Source organism: Haliotis rubra, unplaced genomic scaffold (assembly GCF_003918875.1).
Source record: "Haliotis rubra isolate DU_JTF1 unplaced genomic scaffold, ASM391887v1 Scf419, whole genome shotgun sequence".
In the NCBI taxonomy this organism is placed as follows: Eukaryota; Metazoa; Mollusca; class Gastropoda; order Lepetellida; family Haliotidae; genus Haliotis; species Haliotis rubra.
The window spans coordinates 185,985-207,676 of record NW_025767101.1 but is presented as its reverse complement, the minus strand read 5'-3'; the positions used below and the strand labels follow the sequence as shown (position 1 = coordinate 207,676).

Sequence of the window (21,692 nt, the reverse complement as noted above, 5' to 3'; positions counted from 1 at the left end):
TCTACTCAACAGAAGGCCATGTCATACATTAATATCTGAATATTTAGTGTATCTTAAGCCGACATTGCGTTCATCTGTGTCCTGAGAACAATCAGCTGAAGTGGTTACCTGACCCAAGTCTGCTATCTGTAATATGTCTGGAAATAGACTGAGTAACCCAGTCATGGTTTGATAACTGGGAAACGACATAATAGGTACTACTGTTTGCAGCCATGTTTCGCTATGTCAGCCACGAGTTCGGACATGGTCTTGAGACAAGTAAAATTGATGTATAGCTTAAATACTAGTACATCTAAAATGCACATTAGGTGCAATAGTTGTAATTTCAGGACGTGCCCAAAACGAAATTTCAAATTCATCTTTTCTCATGCCAGAAACAGATAATCGTGGATTCGAATACCAAAGTTACCATCATGACGTTTAAAGGGTTGTCAGCACCACAATCGTGGCTGATTTCACCAAAGTTGTACTCGTCTTAGACCTGCAATACTTAGGGATTTTCTGTGGGGAGCGGTAGGATAGCCTAGTGGTCAAAGCGTTTGCTCTTCACGCTGAAGACCCAGGCTCTATTCCCCACATGGGTACAACGTGTGAAGCCCATTTCTGGTGTCCCCCGCCGTGATATTGATGAAATATTGCTAAAAGCGGCGTAAAACCTCACTCGCTCACTCACTAACTCACTGCGGGCTTTCCTCCAATATCTAGTCTGAATGATCACTGAATTGCTGTTAACAGGTGCGTCCAACCATACTCACTGACTGTGATATAATATCCACTGGTCAGTGAAAGTGAAGGAACACAACCATATAGCGACATGAGAAGGGAATAGAATAAAACGGCACCGTAGTTTTAGTTAAGAAGTAATAACAAGTAGATATGGAATGCATGTTTAATCAGACCAAAAACAGATGGATGCAAAATACAGAGTACCTGGAGTATCACTGCCTTTGATATCCAGTCATTTGACAAGAGGCAACTTTCCTAATATATATACACACTGATCATTTTCCTGTTCCACTGAATTCAGATATAAATGCCCCCCCAGAAGTCAAACTACAGGACCTATAAGATACAAATGTCTACGCACTGAGTCAAACATGATATGCAAGCACCTGTTCTAGATACAAATGTTGAGTTCAGCCTATTCCTAGATACAAATGCCCCCAGTGGGACAAGCATGAATACTCAGGACATTCTAGACAAATGATATACTATACCGGTGACCTATTCTAGATACAAATGTCCACAGTGAGACAAACATGATATGATGAGGACCTATTCTAGATACAAATGTCCACAGTGATACAAGCATGATATACTGAGGACCTATTCTAGATACAAATGTCCACAGAAAATCAAGCATGATATGCTGGTGACCTATTCGAGATACAAATGTCCACAGTGAGACAAGCATGATATACTGGTGACCTATTCTAGATACAAATGTTCACAGTGAGACAAGCATGATATTCTGAGGACCTATTCTAGATACAAATGTAAACAGTCAGACAAGCATGATATACTGGTGACCTATTCAATACAAATGTCAACAGAAAGTCAAGCATGATATACTCAGGACCTATTCTAGATACAAATGTCCACACTGAGACAAGCATGATATGCTGGTCACCTATTCGAGATACAAATGTCCACAGAAAGTCAAGCATGATGTACCAGTGACCTGTTCTAGATACAAATGTCCATAGTGAGACAAGCATGATATACTGGTGACCTATTCTAGATACAAATGTCCACAGTGAGACAAGCATGATATACTGGTGACCTGTTCTAGATACAAATGTCCACAGTGAGACAAGCATGATATACTGGTGACCTATTCTAGATACAAATGTCCGCAGAAAGTCAAGCATGATGTACCAGTGACCTGTTCTAGATACAAATGTCCATAGTGAGACAAGCATGATATATACTGGTGACCTGTTCTAGATACAAATGTCCACAGTGAGACAAGCATGATATACTGAGGACCTAGATACAAATTCTAGATACAAAGATGTCCACAGTGAGACAAGCATGATATACTGAGGACATTCTAGATACAAATGTCCACAGTGAGACAAGCATATGCTGGTGACCTATCCTTGTTCTAGATGCCTGTTCTAGATATGTTGCTGAATTCTTGTTTTATTAAACAGTTGTTAACAGGGAGACCTGTGACCTTGAGTTAGCGTTTCCCGAACAACCTAGCAGCTGCGTGTCATAAAAATGTCTCTGTTCATTTTAGTCATTGTGTTATGGGTGGAGATTCCTTCTAAAATCCTGATGTTTCAATTGTTGTATGTTTCTGATTAAACGATATGATGCACATTGTTAACAGGAGTTACGGAGTTAGTGTTTTTGAGCCTTGGGAGTCATTTCAAATATTCAACCAAATTTCCAGTATTTTTCTCGTTACTGCGTGATCATTCTATTTTAAAATATAAATGTTATTATATACTGTGCATTTTAGTCATTGTGTTATGGGTGAGATTCCTCTAAAATCCTGAAAAGGATGCTGTTTCAATGTGTTTGATGCAATCTGTATGTTTCTGACTTGTGGCCACATCGATATGATGCACATACTTCTTGTCCTGGTAGAAAGGTTCAGTTTGATTAACGTTATCTAAAATAAAGCTTACCCATGAAAGCATAGTGGTGTCGTTTTTAGGTTATAACTTTTACCCATGAGTCATTTCAAATATTCAATATTTTATCCAAATTTCCAGTATTTTTCTCGTTACTTTCATTATTGTTTCATTATTGAATAGATTTCAATCTATTTTTAAAATATAAATGTTATTATATACTTGGACAAATGACAAAATAATCGAGGTAACAAGGAGAGTTCTAGAAAGTAGTTAAATTGCAAAAAAATACAATACAACCAGAAATTATTGAGAATTTAAAGATTGTAAATTTTTAATTTTTTTCACTCATTACTCACGTATTAAATGTGAATATTAGCAGAACATAATTGCAGATTCAAAGACAGGTGAACAGTTAGTATTTTGTCAAGTCACCATGGGCAGCAACGCAGGCTTCAATGCGGCGGGGCATACTACAGATCAAAGAAGTTAGAAAGTCGTGGTTCATGCTGTCCCAATATCGGACCACCCAAACATTTTCTTTTGGATTTAAGTCAGGGCTATAGCTTGGACAATCTAATAATGTCATATTTTGGGTCCGAAACCAGGCCTGTGAATGCTTTGAACGATGTTTTGGGTCGTTGTCCTGCTGGAAAATCCAAATATTTCCACAGAACACATGAGCAGATGGAAGTAAATGTCCCTCGAGAATATCTGTGTACCGCTCACTGTTCATATTCCCTTCAAATACACAGAGGGGCTTTGCCCCTAACACAGATATGCCACCCCACACGTTAAATTTCGGATTGTACTTTGGGCGCTGATACAAAGGTTTTTCAGTTTGTTTGGTCCAGAATTTCAGTGTATTAGGAAACAGCCACTCAGAACTTTCATCTGAGAAAATCACATTGTCCAAGTTAAAATTTCTATGCTGTAAGCACCAGTTCAACCTTCGCTGCTTTTGTTCAGGTTTCATGATCGGTGATGGAATTCCTCGACTTTTCTGCCAACCCATTGCATGCAGCTCAGTTCTAATTGTTCCACTATCAATCATATCCAGCCTTAAGTTTTCTAAACTCCTTCGTTTGTGTTTAGAAACAAGAATACCAAGCCGCCTCCTGTCACCGACAGTCAATTTTCTGGGCCTACCTGCGCCTCCCTGGTGCTCAATGCCATATCCATTTGCAATATTTTTCAGAAAACTATAAACAGTGGACAAAGGGATGCCTGTTCTACTTGAAATCACTTGAGCTGATCTGATGTCCTTGTTATAATACTTATATACTGTATATACTGTTATAATAATTGTTATAAGCAAGAGAACAAAGGGGGATAACTCTTCACAAAAACTAATGAAAAAGGATTAACGGAGCTGTCTCTCTTAAATGAAACCAAGCACTTGATAGCTGGTCAAGGTTGTTCATACTAGAAATCCAATTAAACATAATCCTAAAATTCTCCATAATTTCTGGTCATACTATATGTGAAGAGAAAATAATCTAAATTTCGAGTTTTTAAAATAAACTTTAATAACGAGAATACAGTCGAGTAGCAAGAAAAGAATCGAAATTTTGAAATGTACATTCTTAAACGAAAGGAAAATCAAAGAATAAAATTGGAATATATTACGTTTTTTAACAAACAAAAAATACCCACCCGCCCTCAAGTAAAGAAGGACAGCAGGATGTTCAAGCATTACCTAATTAGGGGGTTCAGAGAAGGTGGTGATCTTCACTTCCTTGTTGGCGTTTTGCCACGTCTGGATGAACCTTCGAATTCCGTTCACCCACACAGTAGAAACAGGAGACGCCCGGGGGTCCTTTATCACGAACGTCATCACCAGCTGGGTGGAGTTCTGATAGTTGCTGCCTGAAAGATCAGGAAATACTGGCTGATAATCGAAAATGTATCAATTCAATTATAGTAGTACTTGAATTCGCAGTTCGCTGTGCAAAGCTCTAGTTCCAGGGTCATTGGTTCGAGTTCCATATCAGTTTGACTATTATCCTTGGTTAATCTGTGCCAGTTACGTGCTACTTGAAATTTGGTAACTTCAATGACCCGCGTGTCTTTTGGCTTTCTTCCAACTCCATAATTTGTTGGAATAATGTTTTCCTCAAACGCCTTAGTTGAACAGAGTGAGACCAGGTTTTTATTCACGTTTATTTATTATACATAACTCGATTTTAATTATTGTTGACTTTAACTGTATATTTTGGGTACAGACGCATCTGTGGACATCGACACATTTCGCTGAGACAACTCACATTTGCATAAAAGTTACGTTACTTCATGTTGTAATGTTGCTGTGTAAACGTGAGACATGACATATATTTTACCTATAGAAATAGGTCGTGATACGAGGACTGGAAGGTTGTGAATAGTGAACCCTGTATATTCTGAACATTACATTTTAATGAAATGGTAATCAAGACCTACTAAGAACACCCCCAAAAACCCCAAACAAAAACAAAAACAACCCCCAAAAAAACAAACAAACCCAAAACCCAACAAAACAACCCCCACCCCCACCCCCAAAAAAACAAAACAAAACAAAAACAAAAACAAAAACCCTCAAAAATCAAAACAACAAAAACAAAACAAAGCGAAAAAACAGTACAAACAAAGCAAAACAACAAAAACTGTAGATTACTCTGTGGATAATGTTCAATCTATATGCATAAATCGACGCTCCTGTGTGGTTTTCAATCTACCAAGCTACTTATCTGATTCCTTACCAGTCAAACCGTGTGTATAGTCTCTAAAAGACAAGAAGGATATAGTCACTCTCCACCTACCGTCATATCCACAAAATATCTGGGAGGGTTCGACCACTCCACCATAGTCCGACACACAGGACAGGTTCAGAGGAAGGTCAGGTTGTCTGGGGGTACCTGGAACGATACGGGTGAATTAGATTTAGTATAGTAAAGTTACGCATCTTTCTTCATGAACTAATACCATTACATTCTACCCACGGATAGATAGATGGATGGACGTACGGGCAGACGCCCGTACGAACGGACGAACGGAAGGAAGGAAGGATGGATGAATGGATGATATACAATCATAATGACGCCCACCCGGCAACTTACCAAACCAAGCATTCAATCAATTCCGTTCAATCAGTTCAATCAGTTCAATCAGTTCAAGCTGACATTAACCTGAAGCACAGGAGGAGGTGATCCAGGTAGTCAGGCTTAATGAAAAATCCTGAAGGGTCCATCACTTTCTTGTCCACGTTTCGGTTGCTGTTTTGAAAGTATTGTAGGACGCTAGGGACAGTACAGTGTTTGGTGACGTTGTCATGTAGACATATGTTGTCCAGGGTAACACTGATGGAGGCCACGGTGAAGCTCAACGTTTGTATTTTAGTCTGCAAATCGAGTATCTGTAAAATGAACAGGACCGTGAATGACACACCAAACTTTGACAATCATAATGGACAAACATGACAACACGTGGACAATAAGCTATGGATATGACAGACATGACGAGAAGTGGAAAATAAGCTATGGATATGACAGACATGACGACACATAGACAATAAGCTATGGTCATGACAGACACGACGACACAAGGACAATACACTCTTGATATGACAGACATGACGACACACGGACAATAAGCTTTAGATTTGACAGACATGACGACACATGGACAATAACCTATGGATATGACAGACATATCGACACATAGACAATAAGCTATGGATATGACAGACATGACGACACATGGGCAATAAGCTATGGTCATGACAGACACGACGACACAAGGACAATACACTCTTGATATGACAGACATGACGACACATGGACAATAAGCTATAGATTTGACAGACATGACGACACATGGACAATAAGCTATAGATATGACAGACATATCAACACATGGACAATAAGCTATGGATATGACAGACATGACGACACATGGACAATAAGCTATGGTCATGACAGACATGACGACACAAGGACAATACACTTTTGATATGACAGACATGACGACACACGGACAATAAGCTATAGATTTGACAGACATGACGACACATGGACAATAAGCTATGGATATGACAGACATGACGACACATGGACAATAAGCTATAGATTTGACAGATATGACGACACATGGATAATAAGCTATAGATATGACAGACATGACACATGGACAATAAGCAATGGATATGACAGACATGACACATGGACAATAAGCAATGGATATGACAGACATGACGACACATGGACAATTAGCTATGGATATGACAGACATGACGACACATGGACAATAAGCTATGGATATGACAGACATGACGACACATGGGCAATAAGCAATGGATATGACAGACACGACGACACAAGGACAATACACTCTTGATATGACAGACATGACGACACATGGACAATAAGCTATAGATATGACAGACATGACGACACATGGACAATAAGCTATGGACATGACAGACATGACGACACATGGACAATAAGCTATGGATATGACAGACATGACGACACATGGACAATAAGCTCTTGATATGACAGACATGACGACACATGGAATAAGCTATAGATTTGACAGACATAACAACACATTACGGACAATAAGCTATATACATGACAGACATGACGACACATGGACAATAAGCTATGGATATGACAGACATGACGACACATGGACAATAAGCAATGGATATGACAGACATGACGACACACGGACAATAAGCTATAGATTTGACAGACGACGACACATGGACAACAAGGATATGACAGACATACCTGACAATACAGACAATGGAAGCTATGACAGACATGACGACACATGGACAATAAGCTATGGTCATGGCAGACACGACGACACAAGGACAATACACTCTTGATATGGCAGACATGACGACACATTGACAATAAGCAATGGATATGACAGACATGACGACACACGGACAATAAGCTATAGATTTGACAGACATGACGACACATGGACAATAAGCAATGGATATGACAGACACGACGACACATGGACAATAAGCTATGGATATGACAGACATGACGACACATGGACAATAAGCTATGGATATGACAGACATGACGACACATGGACAATAAGCTATGGATATGACAGACAAGACGACACATGGACAAGAAGCTATGGTCATGACAGACATGACGACACATGGACAATAAGCTATGGATATGACAGACATGACGACACATGGACAATAAGCAATGGATATGACAGACATGACGACACATGGACAATAAGCTATGGATATGACAGACATGACGGCACATGGACAATAAGCTATGGATATGACAGACATGACGACACATGGACAATAAGCTATGGATATGACAGACATGACGACACATGGACAATAAGCTATGGATATGACAGACAACCACCTATGGAAACAATGACAATGGGACAGTCAGCTGTAGTCAGAAGGACACGTGTGCTATCAACAGTGGACATATCAAAAGTCTGTTCAAAGTCAAGTGATATTTATCATTAAAAAAAACAGCACCTGACTAAATTTGAACCTTTGAAACTCTCGTTACACATTTGGCCCAACAAAACTGATTAGGAGTATCCAACTGACCTGATGCAGGAAGGCTTTCTCGAAGACTGCTTGGAACATGATGCTCTGCAGACTTGGGGGAGGGTAGAAATGCTTTATCCTTGAGTGGTTGCCCAGTCTCTGGATCAACAGGTGCAGACTCGCATACCCCGGGCTGCAGTTATAACGGGCAAAACGTCAGAACGTTTACGATAATGGGATGGAATGGCGATTGGTTGGATGAACTCTATGATTATTCTTCCGAGAAGAGCAGGACGTACGGTACTTCACTGTAGGGGTGTGTTTGCGGCTGAATATGGCTTGTCCTTCCGTCTCCATTTCCATACATTTTCTCTATTTCTCCCCCTATTTCTGTCTCTCCTTTCTCTGTCCTTCAATGTGCCGTCAATGTGCTATCCCGGTCTTGTTTCTACCGATCCCTAACCTCGTTCACCACCTCACCCTTTCCTGTTAACCCCTCTACCCATGCCCTCTTCTACTATGCCTCTCCGTTTCCCTCTTGCCTTTCCCTCTCCCCCTCCCGTCTCTTCTTGCCCTACCCTTTCCCCGTCCAATCTTGTCCTTCCTCTCGTAGTTTCTCCGTCTCTTCTTGCCCTACCCCTTTCCACGTCCAATCTTGTCTTTCCCCTCGTAATCTCCACGTCTCTTCTTGCCCTACCACTTTCCCTGTCGAACCTTGCCCTACCTATTTTCCCATCCACTCTTGTCTTTCTCCTCTCCCCGTCCAGTCTTGTCCTTCCCTCTCCACGTCCAGTCTTGTACTTTCCCTCTCCCCGTCAAGTCTTATCCTTCCCCTCTCCCCGTCCAGTCTTGTACTTTCCCTCTCCCCGTCCAGTCTTGTCCTTCCCCCCGTCCAGTCTTGTACTTTCCCTCTCCCCGTCCAGTCTTATCCTTCCCCCTCCACGTCCAGTCTTGTCCTTCCCCTCTCCCCGTCCAGTCTTGTCCTTCCACTCTCCCAGTTCAGTATTGTCCTTCCCCTCTCCCCGTAAAAACTTTTCCTTCCTCTCTCCCTGTCCAGTATTGTCCTTCCCCTCTCCCTGTCCAGTCTTGTCCTTCCCCTCTCCCCGTCCACTCTTGTCCTTCCCCTGTCCCCGCCCAGTCTTGTCCTTCCCCTCTCCTCGTCCAGTCTTGTCCCTCCCTCTCCCCCTTCCCAGTATTGTCCTTACCCTCTCCCCGTCCAGTATTGTCCTTCCCCTCTCCCCGTCCAGTCTTGTCCTTCCCTTCTCCACGACCAGTCTTGTCCTTCCCCTCTCCCAGTCCAGTCTTGTCCTTCCCCTCTCCCCTTCCAGTCTTCTCCTTCCCCTCTCCCAGTCCAGTCTTGTCCTTCCCCTCTCAACGTCCAATCTTGTCCTTCCCCTCTCCCCGTCCAGTCTTGTCCTTCCCCTCTCCCCCCTCCAGTCTTGTCCTTCCCTCTCCCCGTCCAGTCTTGTCCTTCCCCTCTCCCCGTCCAGTCTTGTCCTTCCCTCTCTTTGTCCCTTCCCCGTCCAGTCTTGTCCTTCCCTCTCCCGTCCAGTCTTGTCCTTCCCTCTCTCCCGTCCAGTCTTGTAATTCCCCCTCTCCCCGTCCAGTCTTGTCCTTCCCCTCTCCCCGTCCAGTCTTGTCCTTCCACTCTCCCCGTCCAGTCTTGTCCTTCCCCTCTCCCCGTCCAGTCTTATCCTTCCCCTCTCCCCGTCCAGTCTTATCCTTCCCCTCTTCCTTCTCCAGTATTGTCCTTCCCTCTCCCCCCGTCCAGTCTTGTCCTTCCCCTCTCCCTGTCCAGTCTTGTCCTTCCCCTCTCCCCGTCCAGTCTTGTTCTTTCCCTCTCCCTGTCCAGTCTTGTCCTTCCCCTCTCCCTGTCCAGTATTGTCCTTCCCCTCTCCCAGTACAGTCTTGTCCTTCCCCTCTCCCCGTCCAGTCTTGTCCTTCCCGGTCCTTTCCCCCGTCCAGTCTTGTCCTTCCCCTCTCCCCCGTCCAGTCTTGTCCTTCCCCTCTCCCGTCCAGTCTTCCCCTTCCCCTCTGCCCTTCCAGTCTTGTCCTTCCCCACTCCCCCGTCCAGTCTTGTCCTTCCCCTCTCCCTGTCCAGTCTTGTCCTTCCCTCTCCCCGTCCTTCTTGTCCTTCCCCTCTCCCCGTCCAGTCTTGTCCTTCCCTCTCCCCGTCCAGTCTTGTCCTTCCCCTCTCCCCGTCCAGTCTTGTCCTTCCCCTCTCTCCCCGTCCAGTCTTGTCCTTCCCTCTCTCCCCGTCCAGTCCTTCCCCTCTCCCCGTCCAGTCCCCTTCCCCTCTCCCCGTCCAGTCTTGTCCTTCCCTCTCCCCGTCCAGTCTTGTCCTTCCCCTCTCCCCGTCCAGTCTTGTCCTTCCCTCTCCCCGTCCAGTCTTGTCCTTCCCTCTCCCCCGTCCAGTCTTGTCCTTCCCCTCTCCCCGTCCAGTCTTGTCCTTCCCTTCCCTCCCCCCGTCCAGTCTTGTCCTTCCCTCTCCCGTCCAGTCTTGTCCTTCCCTTGTCTCCCCGTCCAGTATTGTCCTTCCCTCTCCCCGTCCAGTCTTGTCCTTCCCCTCTCCCCGTCCAGTCTTGTCCTTTCCTCTCCCTCTCCCGTCCAGTCTTCTCCTTCCCTCTCCCCTTCCAGTCTTGTCCTTCCCTCTCCCCGTCCTGACTTATCCTTCCCCTCTCCCCGTCCAGTTTTATCCTTCCCCTCTCCCCGTCAAGTCTTATCCTTCCCCTCTCCCAGTCCAGCCATATCCTTCCCCTCTCCTCGTCCAGTCTTGAATTCCCCTCTCCCTGTCCAATCTGATCCTTCCCCTCTCCACGTCCAGTCTTGTCCTTCCCCTTTCCTCATTCCCTCTTGAGTTACTTATTTCCCCTACCCGTATTCCCTACCCATCTTCCGTCCCCTCTTACCCTGCCTTTCTCCCAACCCAATTTTGCCCTACGTCTCTCTCGTTCCCGTCTCCCCGTACCCTCTTGTTCTACCCCTCTCCCTGTCACGCTTGCTGTCTCCCCGTACCCTCTCCTACCCCTCTCCATGTCAAGCTTGCTGTCTCCCCGAGGCTCTATTAATAATGGCATTTAATCTTTATCGACGAAACTTACGCTTTTTGAATACCACCCTTTTGGCTCTTTGTACAGGGATTCGGGGCAACGGTTGTGGTGGGACATGGAACAGCCCCGCAGTCACGACAGGAACATCTGCTTCTTTTGCCCACAGGGGAGGAACATGGAATAGTTGTTGCGTTCATAGGGTACAAGGTTACTCCGCTCGGCAACGCGTCTGGAGAGTCAGTTACATCAAACTTGATCGAGAAAGCTGATTGACCATTTCGTACGTTGCCGAGATAATAAAGTAGCCTTTTTGGGGAGCATTCATCTGCGGGCCAACCACACAAAAGACCAAGGGCGTTACCACCGGAAGATGGCATAGTGACGTCCTTGCACGATTTGTACATGCCGTCGGCGAAGGTCGTAGTGACGTCGTATTTTATGGCCGTGACCGACTGGGAGGAAGTACTGGTGACGGCGACAAAGTCGCTCTGTTTGGGACTACACACCATGTTGCAGAAGACGTTCCTGAAGTTGTAGTTGCATGCTGGACAGGTTCCCAGGATCTGATCCGGCACTGTCAGCATGGACTGGAGCCAAGACAGCTGATGAGCGTCACAGCACGTGCTTGTGTCTGAAATACAGGAAAGATTGTTTGACAAATAACGACTAGGAAAAGGGGTACGATGTGAAAACAGATTAACAAAGACACATCACGTCAAATTAAAATACAAGACGAATACTGACCATGAGAAAAGTCCGGACACCATTCTTCCAAAACACGCCTTGCAGTGGGGTCAGTGAGGGGTTTGGGGGGTCCGGTGTATGCACAGGGAACGGGCTTCCCAGTGTTTGGGTTCACCCCACACATGCCATACATCACACACTGACCATGTCCCGCGGGTGTTGCCTGAGAAAATAAAACCAGAGTGAGCGAATGGTTTAGGTTTTACGTCGCCGTAGCAAAATACCGACAACACTGCGTCGGGGTTATAAAATATTGAAACAATTTTATAGTTGATAATAATAATAATAGTTATTTGGTGGGGTGAAACAACCTATAAATGGTGTGAAACTGTATAGGGTGAAACAACCGCGGTGAAACAGTCTGGTGTGAAACTGTGCTGGGGTGAACGGTGTTTGGGTTCACTGCTACTCTACTTTGCCAATCCGAGCAGAGATTCTGATCCATATCCATGAAATATAGAACGTCTTGACTATCCTCAGAAAACATTCCTTTTCAGTAAAGAGAAGAATAGCTGTGAAATTATATGAACGGATCACTGAAAGTCAGTGGTGACACGCGAAACAGATTAACAAGACAGAGCACGAGTGGTGCCATGGGAATGCCTACTGCAAAATGTCTTATCCCAAAATGTTACATAGATGTTATGAGTGAGGAAGCTCAGGATTATTTACTGGTTAAGCTTCAGATAGCGTTTGTTTTCATTTTCGACAATTTGGGCTAACATCTAAAAACATATAAACATGTCTATCGTCACCACGTTTTGTAACCAAAAAAACATGGATCGAGGTGTTAAGTTTTTTCTAACGTTTGTCATTAGATTAGTGGGGTATAAAGTTGAAAAATCATTTTTGACAGATTTGAAACTGTTTCTTTTCCTTTATTGTAAAAAAAAGTCAAGCACAACGTTCTGAGAATCCACTTGGTTTAGGCACATTTCTTCTACAGTTATAGTACGGGCCTTGCGTTTTCCAGTATTTGACATGACACGATGTTCTTTAAAACATGCTGTTATAGTAAGTGATGCTCACACAGATATGGAAGCGTAGAAGGGGCATTGTCGCATTGTCACCCTCACAAAAACAAGTAAAATTCCATGTAACATCATTAAATAAATAATTATGACATTATTTAATTTTCTTTTATTCCCCGTTCATACTTTAAAAGAAACTATTTACTGTATTATTACATAAACACTGTGCAAAAATGGCCAGGCTTGCCGATATTTAGATACAACTTACTATATTTTTACACATATTAGCATAATTATTAAACTATAAAATCAAAATCCAATACCATTCACATCATATATTTTCTGGTTCTATTTGTGGGCATACACATATATTGTTAAAAGGAATAATTAGCTATATTTTAAAATATCATTAGATATTGCAAAAAAGTAATATTTCAAGTTGAGCAGTAACCATTTCTGGGAATGAATGAATCAATATGAATAAAAAATGAATGAAAAACACCTGACACCTAAATTCAGCATCCACAACCAGGAACATTAATTGGTCGTTCACTTGTTTTAAGCTTGTAGAGTAATTACAGTAAAGCGCATGAAAATGAATTCTATTTTGTTTCAGTTTCACGTTTCTACATTTTTTGCGCTCCTATATTTAGCTATAATCGCGGACATCGACTATGGAGCGCTGCCATTGGCATTTTTTGCAATCAGTAATTAAAATAAAGGACACGAGCTGTGCAGCTGATTTTGATCTTAATAATTGTTTGTCGATTAAATACATAGTTGAAAGTAAGACGTATAATTCTCCATATTAGTTATCCCAGTTCTGGTCGTATCCCAGTTCTGGTCGCAACAGGCGTGATCGATGACGCGTTCGGTTGTTACAAAATAGGAACGCGTTTATAATGAAACCTGATTTCGGTATCGGTTTGTTGATCAGGTTTGCTATGGCTTAATCCAAACCTAGGGAAGTTAGTTTGTAAACGATTTGGATGATGAATTTCATGTTCTCCACATTTGCCCTAAATACTTTACGCATAGACAACGATATCTGGAAGATTTATATTACAGAAAAACTAGTATGTATACATTCTCCTCACAAGATCAAAGACAAGCTGTTGTATTTAATCTGTCTATATGCATTTTTATGAAAGGGTGAAATAGTGACATCTTTCACTGTCCATGAATATTAAGGGTTTGTTTAGTTTATATGTATGCCACCAAGGTCGGGGTTACAACTGGTTGGGTTGGGATGGGGACTAGGGTGGGGTCAACTTGTATTCATATCTCTGCACCATGTAGCCCATTTCTGGTGCCCCCGGCGTGGTGTATGATAGTGGTACTTGTATTTGATGTAATATGTACACATGTATTATTTATATGATAGTCACTATCGATGACGACATATGCTTCACTTAATTTTGTAATATATGTTGTATGGGAGCGGTGTTGATATAAGCTGTAAAGCTTGTTCACCAACCCCAATTCATTTTTTATGAAAAACAATATGTTTAAACCGTGATATTGCTGGAATATTGCTAAAAGCGGCGTAAAACTAAACTCACTCACTCACTGCACCATGTACATCGCGTATGTGCTGAGGGTAGCTACAAAATGCAAATTTGGTGGAGATGCCCCAGAATGTTTGTCAGATTGTCCCATGGGGTATTCCAAATGTCCCAATTTATTTAAAATGCTTAAATATATGCCATAAATGCATATAGTTTGTTTTGTCAACTTTGATATTATATTCTTCATATACAAGTTATTAGGATGTAATATTTCTGATTAATATTCCATTACTAAACTCATAAGAGTTATAGGAATATTCCTGAATAGAAAACACTGTAATGACAATTATTTTGCATGTTATAACTTTTATATGAAGAATATAATATCAAAGTTACCAAAACAAACACTATGCATCTATGTTACATATTTTAAAATTTTAAATAGATTGGAACATTTTGAATATCTCCTGGGGCAGGTATGGTTTAAACATATTTTATTCTCCATTCAAGAAGAAAGAAAAGGATTGGCAAAAACAAGCCTAAATGGCTTATATTAATGCTGCTCCATAATACATGTGAAGGTTCACATTTGTGCATAATGTTGTACATATTTATAGTGGTTATAACAAGTTATCTCTGAATAATAACAATCATGGATATCAACAATTTATCTTGGTTTTGTTTCGTGGCCAGTTGATACAAATAAAAAATAAGAGAAGCTACAAAACTTTATGAATCAAAACGTTTTGATGTAATAATGAATTGATGGACTGACCGTAGAATATCCATATTCGTCTGATGAGATACTGAGTTATTGCCATTTAGCACATCCCGCAGGGAGAAACCTTTCACATAGAAATACGATTCGTATCGAATGGTATTATATTTAGGACACATGAAAAAATAGTGGAATACATCCTCATAATCTTGTGAGCAGGAACAAGAAGCATTATCAGAAATGAAACGATTATACTTATCACTGTTTAAGTCACTGCATCCCAATCTAAGGCGGCAGTGTATTATTTGACAAAATCGACTACCAAAATTTAGATCGAACATTGTGTTGGTATTAACTTGTGGTGTGATTGAATTCTTAAACTGTCCAACAGAGGAAGCGTTTGTAGCATTTGTAGGTAGGTCATTCCACAGTTTAATTGTATCGGGCAAAAACGATTTGGCATAATTAGTAGATTTGCATCTTATAGTCTGATAATTTTCATTATTCCTAAGATTGTAGTTACTGTTATCAGAAACATTCCCTGGAGCAAGATCACAAAGATAGTCAGGAACCATATGGTTTACCATTTTGTAAAATAATGTTAATTTAGAAGTTTCTCTCCGTTTCGATAAGGAAGTCAGGTTTGTCTCATGATATAGTTTCGCATGGCTCGTACCTCTAACTGCACCGCATAGTGTGCGTAAGGCATCTAAGTGAAGGTTTTCTAGTGACAAGGACTGTTCGTTTGTACAATTGTCCCAGAGATGACAGCAATAGTCAAATAGAGGTAAGATAAAGGATTTATACATTGTTTCGAGAGTTTTGCGTGATAGTCTATATTTAAAACTACGAAGGCAATTAATCATAGGGCTAATTTTCCTTATCATTTCATTAATGTGGGAATGCCAAAGGAGGTTTTCCTGAAAAATAATGCCTAAGTGTTTATGAATCTGCACTTCATTTATAGGGGTACCATATTCATCGAGAGGGGAGGTTTCGTACAAGGTTTCGTTTTGTGTGAAAAATGGATAGTTTCAGTTTTGTTTGGATTAAATTTTACTTGCCAGGTTTCCGCCCATTTAGATATTCTGTCTAAATCTGAGTTAAGAATAAATGCACTCGTATGGGGATCGTCGATTATTACATAGAGTGATGTATATTACTTTCGATTCCATCAACTATGTCGTTTATGTATATTAAGAATAAAAGAGGTCCAAGGACTGATCCTCTGTGCACTCCGGCTATTATCGGTTTTAATTCTGATTTGTAACCTTGGATAACTACTCTTTGCATTCTATTTTGCAAATAACTTCCAAACCATTTCAATAAGTTCCCATCTATCCGACATGATTTTAGTTTATGGATAATCCCTTTGTGCCAAACTTTATCAAATGCCTTGCTTATATCGCAGAATACAGCTCTTACTTCTTTCCGTTGTCTATAGCTTTAGCAATAAAATTATACAAATGCGTGAGTTGGTAAGCTGTTGAATCTCCTGGCATGAATCCAGATTGTAAATTTGAGAGGCAATTGTTATCTCTCATGAAGTTAAAGACATATTTAAATATACATTTTTCAAAGACCTTGGATAAACAAGATGTTAAGGCAACGGGTCTATAGTTCGAACAGTCGATAATATTACCTTTCTTGTGGATTGGTATGACTGATGATTCTTTCCATATGTCTGGGAAAACTGATGTTTGAAGTGACTTGTTGAAGAGGTTAGTTAATGCTAGTGACAAGGAGGGCGATACCAAACGTAGGAAGCGGTTTCCAATAGCATCTGGTCCACTCGCTTTGGTAAAGTTTAACGAGGATAGAACATCTTCAACATCCTGCTTTGTAAGATATAAATTCCTCATATATTTACTGTTATTGTTTAATGTCATATTTGGAAGATCCTTATTAGATTCAGCGATTATTGCCTGGTCAATAAAGTAATTATTTAAAACGTTTGCTATTGATTCTGGTTCTTGATAGACTTCGTTATTGTGGGTAATAGGAGGAAAGGAGGTACTTTTAGATTTTTTGTTCATATAGTTTTTAACTAAACGCCACCATAGTTTAGTGCTATGATTATTGTTTATTTGAGTGTCTAATTTTGTTGTATAATCTTTCTTGACTTTTCTACTTGATATGACATATAGAGAAACCTATGCCATCTAAAAGTCCTCGTCTCGTGGGTATGTGCACAGTAAACACGCGTATATTAGAATATCATTTTAAATCAAATTAAACACACAAATCCATCCATGCATGTGACGACGTGTTTTGGATGAGTAAAATTTGTGTGACCTGGATCAGGCGAGGTTATTGCATTACTGACAGCAAGAGTTAACTAGATTCCACCTGAGTTAACTAGATCCCCTTGAATCGCTTTTTAGGGGAAGGGTTGCGTTCTTTATTTCGTAGTTATAATGCTATTTTTGTGTGTGTGTAAAATCAAGGAACTTATGCATGAATAAGTAATCTATCAGAGTGGATTATGTGGCAAAAATGATGATATTTTGTAATGGTGCGTACAGGGAAATCTCTCAGTGATTAATGAGAAATTAATGGATGTTGGGTTATGTCTATGAGCTGCGCGAGTGGTCCACTAACCCGATGCACCAAAACATCGCAGTAGGAATTGCATACCTTACCTGTGCCAGGATTCTATGATAGATGGATTATATCCCAGATTATCCCTGGGTGTGGGTTCTCCAAGTGGAAGGCAACAGAAAAGCATACGCCAGTTTGGGGTTGCCTCGATACCTGATGTAATTAATGATGAAACACTTCCAAGCTCACTAACTCACTAACTCACTCACTAACTCACTAACTCACTCACTCACTCACTCACTAACTCACTCACTCACTCACTCACTCACTCACTAACTCTCTCTCTGTCTCTCTCTCTCTCTCTCTGTCTCTCTCTCTCTCTCTCTCTCTCTCTTCCTTCGTACCCCCCCCCCAATATACATTGATCAATGGCAAATCAACAAATTTTATTTTTATTAAGAGGACTAGATTTACAAGCAGAAGAGGCAACCTATTACACAAATCAACGTTTTTACCAACAGTACTCGAAATACGCAACTGGGCTGCTTCTTGTTCCTTCTTCAGGTGATTAACGACCGATATAGAAAACAAATTATATATACCAGATTTACAGGAAGCCAGACAGACAGACAGACAGATTGTTTATTATAAGTCTAAACTCATTTACAGATATTAAAACAATATAAAATAGAAACATAAGATGAGCCATCCTTAAAAGGATTATGAGAGACTATTTACACATAAAATTATACAGAATATAAATATAATGATATATCATATAATAAAATTTACATATGTTGACAGGCTAATGGTAAAGTTGGCGGCGTCGTTCCTTTAAATCATCAAAGCAGGTCTTGGCTGTTAATTTACTTAAACAAGGACTAGACATTATAAACAAACACTTTTCCACATCTGTAAAATTTATAAAGTTACTGTCTAGAAATTGGCACTTATCCAGCAAACATTTTGTGATAGACTGATATAAAGGACATAATAAAAGTACATGTAGTTCATCTTCAACACGGTCAAACAATTAAAACACATCCTCTCATCCACAGGCATATTATTAAAACGTCCAGTTTCTATTAGTAAGGGGGCAACTCTGCATTTGGACATAGCTAACGCTCTTCTGTGTCCTCGTGGTATGTGTTCTGTAGCATAATGCTCTGCTCCATAGTCTATCTTAAAGGCTCTGTATAGTCGAAGTTTATTACCTCCCTTGTCATCTCGACCAGTCGGACAATCTATTTTCTTTTTCCATTCATTAAAACATTTTTCGTGTACTGCTTCCTGGACTGTGTGCACAATTTCCTTCCTCCGTAATCCATTATCAACTTCTGTCAAATCAGTCAAGTCTAGTGATGACAGTTGTAGGTGTAAGCGCTTTGTCCAGGTTTTTTTTTTCTTGAAGCCATCTGTTTTGTCCAGTTAAAAATCTTATAAGTTAGTCTGTCTGGGTTTAAGCAAGTAAGTCTAGTGTACATTCTCATGAGAGAGCCCCAGAGTTTCACTGGTGTAGGTGTCCATCCCATGTCGCCTGTCACTGCAGCGTTGGGGGTAGATTTCCGCACTCCCATATGGAATTTCATAGCTCTGTTTTGTATAGTCGTTGCGTATGTCAACGCGTGGTTACGCGTCGACTGGGGAATTAGCTCATAATTAAGATGAAGTGTGCGTTGATGAAGACGAAGGCATAGTTGAGTTCAAACGTCTTTAGTACATGACAAACAAATACACAAGACATGAGCGAGGTGAGCGGAGTACCTGCTCAACCACAGGGCGTTTCCTACGAGCGGCATTATCCTGCTCGTGGTCGTCCCAACAGACAGTCGGAATACCGAACTCGTACTCCTTCACTGTCTAGATGTGAGCATACTAAGTATATATACAGTTTTTGACAACAATGGACAGGCGACGACTCATCAATGGACAGACAGAAAGACAATAGCACTTCCTTGACCAGTTGATGTGATGGCAGACACGGCCAAGGGGGATTACCAATGAAGGTTATAAATGTCTTATACAATAATTAATGGGCAGACAAGTCAATTTACAATGCGGTAGTGATAAGGATGTACAATAGTGATTAAAACTACAGCTTAGCGTGATATATATATTACAATAAAGTCTCACATGTCTTGAGTACATAGTTTTGGACTTTTTAAATATTTGGACGATGGCTGTCCTGAATTAGTCCCTATAACACGTATGTAGAGTTTGAGGTCCCCAAAATCGCTGCTCCGTAGTCAACTGTCGACCAGACCATGGCGTCAAAGAGTTTCCTGTATGTGGTGTAGTGCATACCGCCCATGGACTTGAATTTAGAAATCAGTAGACCCAGCGCTCGACCAGACGAACTAGCTACAAGCTTGGCCATCCTTGCGTAGTCTAAGTGTTCTGTTATCAATAGGCCTAAATAACAGTAACTGTCCGTTAGCTCTAGTGACGTAGGACCACACTGAAAAACACAAGTCGTTCTTGGCATATTTACAGGTCTACAGTGTAGAACTTTTGATTTATCCGAGTTTACAGTCATGAAATTGTTCTCACACCAGTTGTGTAAAATGTCTAAAAGTACTTTTCCGCTTCATCTTCAGCTAACAGGACCAGATTGTCTGCATAAGCTGGCACAGTCAGTGTTTCGTCAATAAACTTCACATATTGAAACTCTTTATGGTAGTTATCAAATCATTGACGTAGACGTTGAATAGCAGAGGGGAGAGAAGGCATCCTTGTTTAAGCCCCCACTTGACGTTAAACCATTCAGTCATATGTCCATTTATTCTGACACAACTCTTCACACTCTTGTAAAGGGAGATAATAGCTTCATACGTCTTTCCAAAGATTCCAAGATCAGACAGTTTTCTCCACAATATAGACCTATCAATATTATCATAAGCCTTTCTAAAATCGATGAATGCTAAAAACGTCGATTTCTTTAAAGATTTCCGAGTTTCCACTGTGGATGTGAGTGATGATATATACTGAGTCAAAAAAGAAACTTCACAAAATGTAATTTGAAAATAATGAATAATTTTTCTCTGATGATACATCTATGTATCCGAAATGGGATCCCTATCTTTCGAGATGTTTAGAGGTCGACTGTCCTCACAGACCATTCGAAATCGGTTGCGGGCTGCCAATCTCCATTCTCGACGTCCATATCGTGGGCCAATATTGACGCCGTTTCATCAACGTCAACGTCTGCCGTGGGCCCAACGTCACCTCCGATGGACCCAGAGAGACTGGAATCGAGTCGTCTTTAGCGATGAATCCAGGTTTACCCTCAGATTCGCGGACGGCAGGCATAGAGTCTGGAGAACGGTATGCCCAATGTTGTGTACAGGAAGTCGACAGATTCGTTGGCGGAAGTTGCATGGCGTGGGGTGCTTTCTGTGGGAACAACCGTTCCCGACTTCTGGTCATCCGTGGAAACCTCACAGCTGCTGCTTACCGCGACCAGGTGCTCACCCCTGAACTCGTTCCTTTCATGGCGACTCATGGCCCAGGTCTACAGTTCCAGCATGATAATGCTCGGCCGCATACAGCGATGTTGACACGAAATTTCCTTAAAAAACGCTGGAATCAACGTCATGGACTGGCCATCGAGGTCCCCTGACCTTAATCCAATAGAGCACGTTTGGAATGCACTTGGGAGAAGGCTTCGTGGTCTTAGGAACCAACCTCAGAATTTGCAGGAACTTGGCGCTGCCTTGCAAGAGCAATGGCGCAGAATCCCCAACCACGTGTTCACAAGCATCAGGCAGTCGATGAGGAGACGGTGTTTGGCAGTGGTGAATGCGCGGGGCGGCCATACACGATATTGAACTGAGACATTTCGCATTTTTATTCTTGTGACTTGACATTCTGTATACCCATGTTTTGGAACGGCGGTGTAGCCTAATGGAACTGATTATGGCACTGTCAGTGTATCGAGTACATCACACAGATCTCAGCAATGAAATAATAACAATTTAACCATCTTACCATCTCTTGTTCTTTTATAGTGCCCTGAAGAAAGAATGTGAAGTTTCTTTTTTTGACT

The 21,692-nt window shown here is 41.5% G+C and overlaps 1 protein-coding gene across 2 annotated transcripts in view; it reads right to left on the bottom strand.

Annotated features, from left to right (window-relative positions):
- The window catches only part of LOC124288486 (NPC intracellular cholesterol transporter 1-like), a 60,734-nt gene that overhangs the window by 8,199 nt on the left and 30,843 nt on the right, over nt 1-21,692 (bottom strand). The window contains exons 4-7 of one of the 2 annotated variants that reach the window (XM_046725007.1): nt 8,176-8,308; nt 5,750-5,976; nt 5,384-5,479; nt 4,285-4,454 (exon numbers count right to left, since the gene is read on the bottom strand). In XM_046725007.1, coding sequence (XP_046580963.1) covers nt 5,461-5,479; nt 5,750-5,976; nt 8,176-8,308 — 379 coding nt within the window. In that variant the 3' untranslated portion in view covers nt 4,285-4,454; nt 5,384-5,460. Of the gene's footprint in view, nt 1-4,284; nt 4,455-5,383; nt 5,480-5,749; nt 5,977-8,175; nt 8,309-21,692 lie in introns of those variants that run through there. The other variant, XM_046725006.1, reaches the window with a different exon arrangement.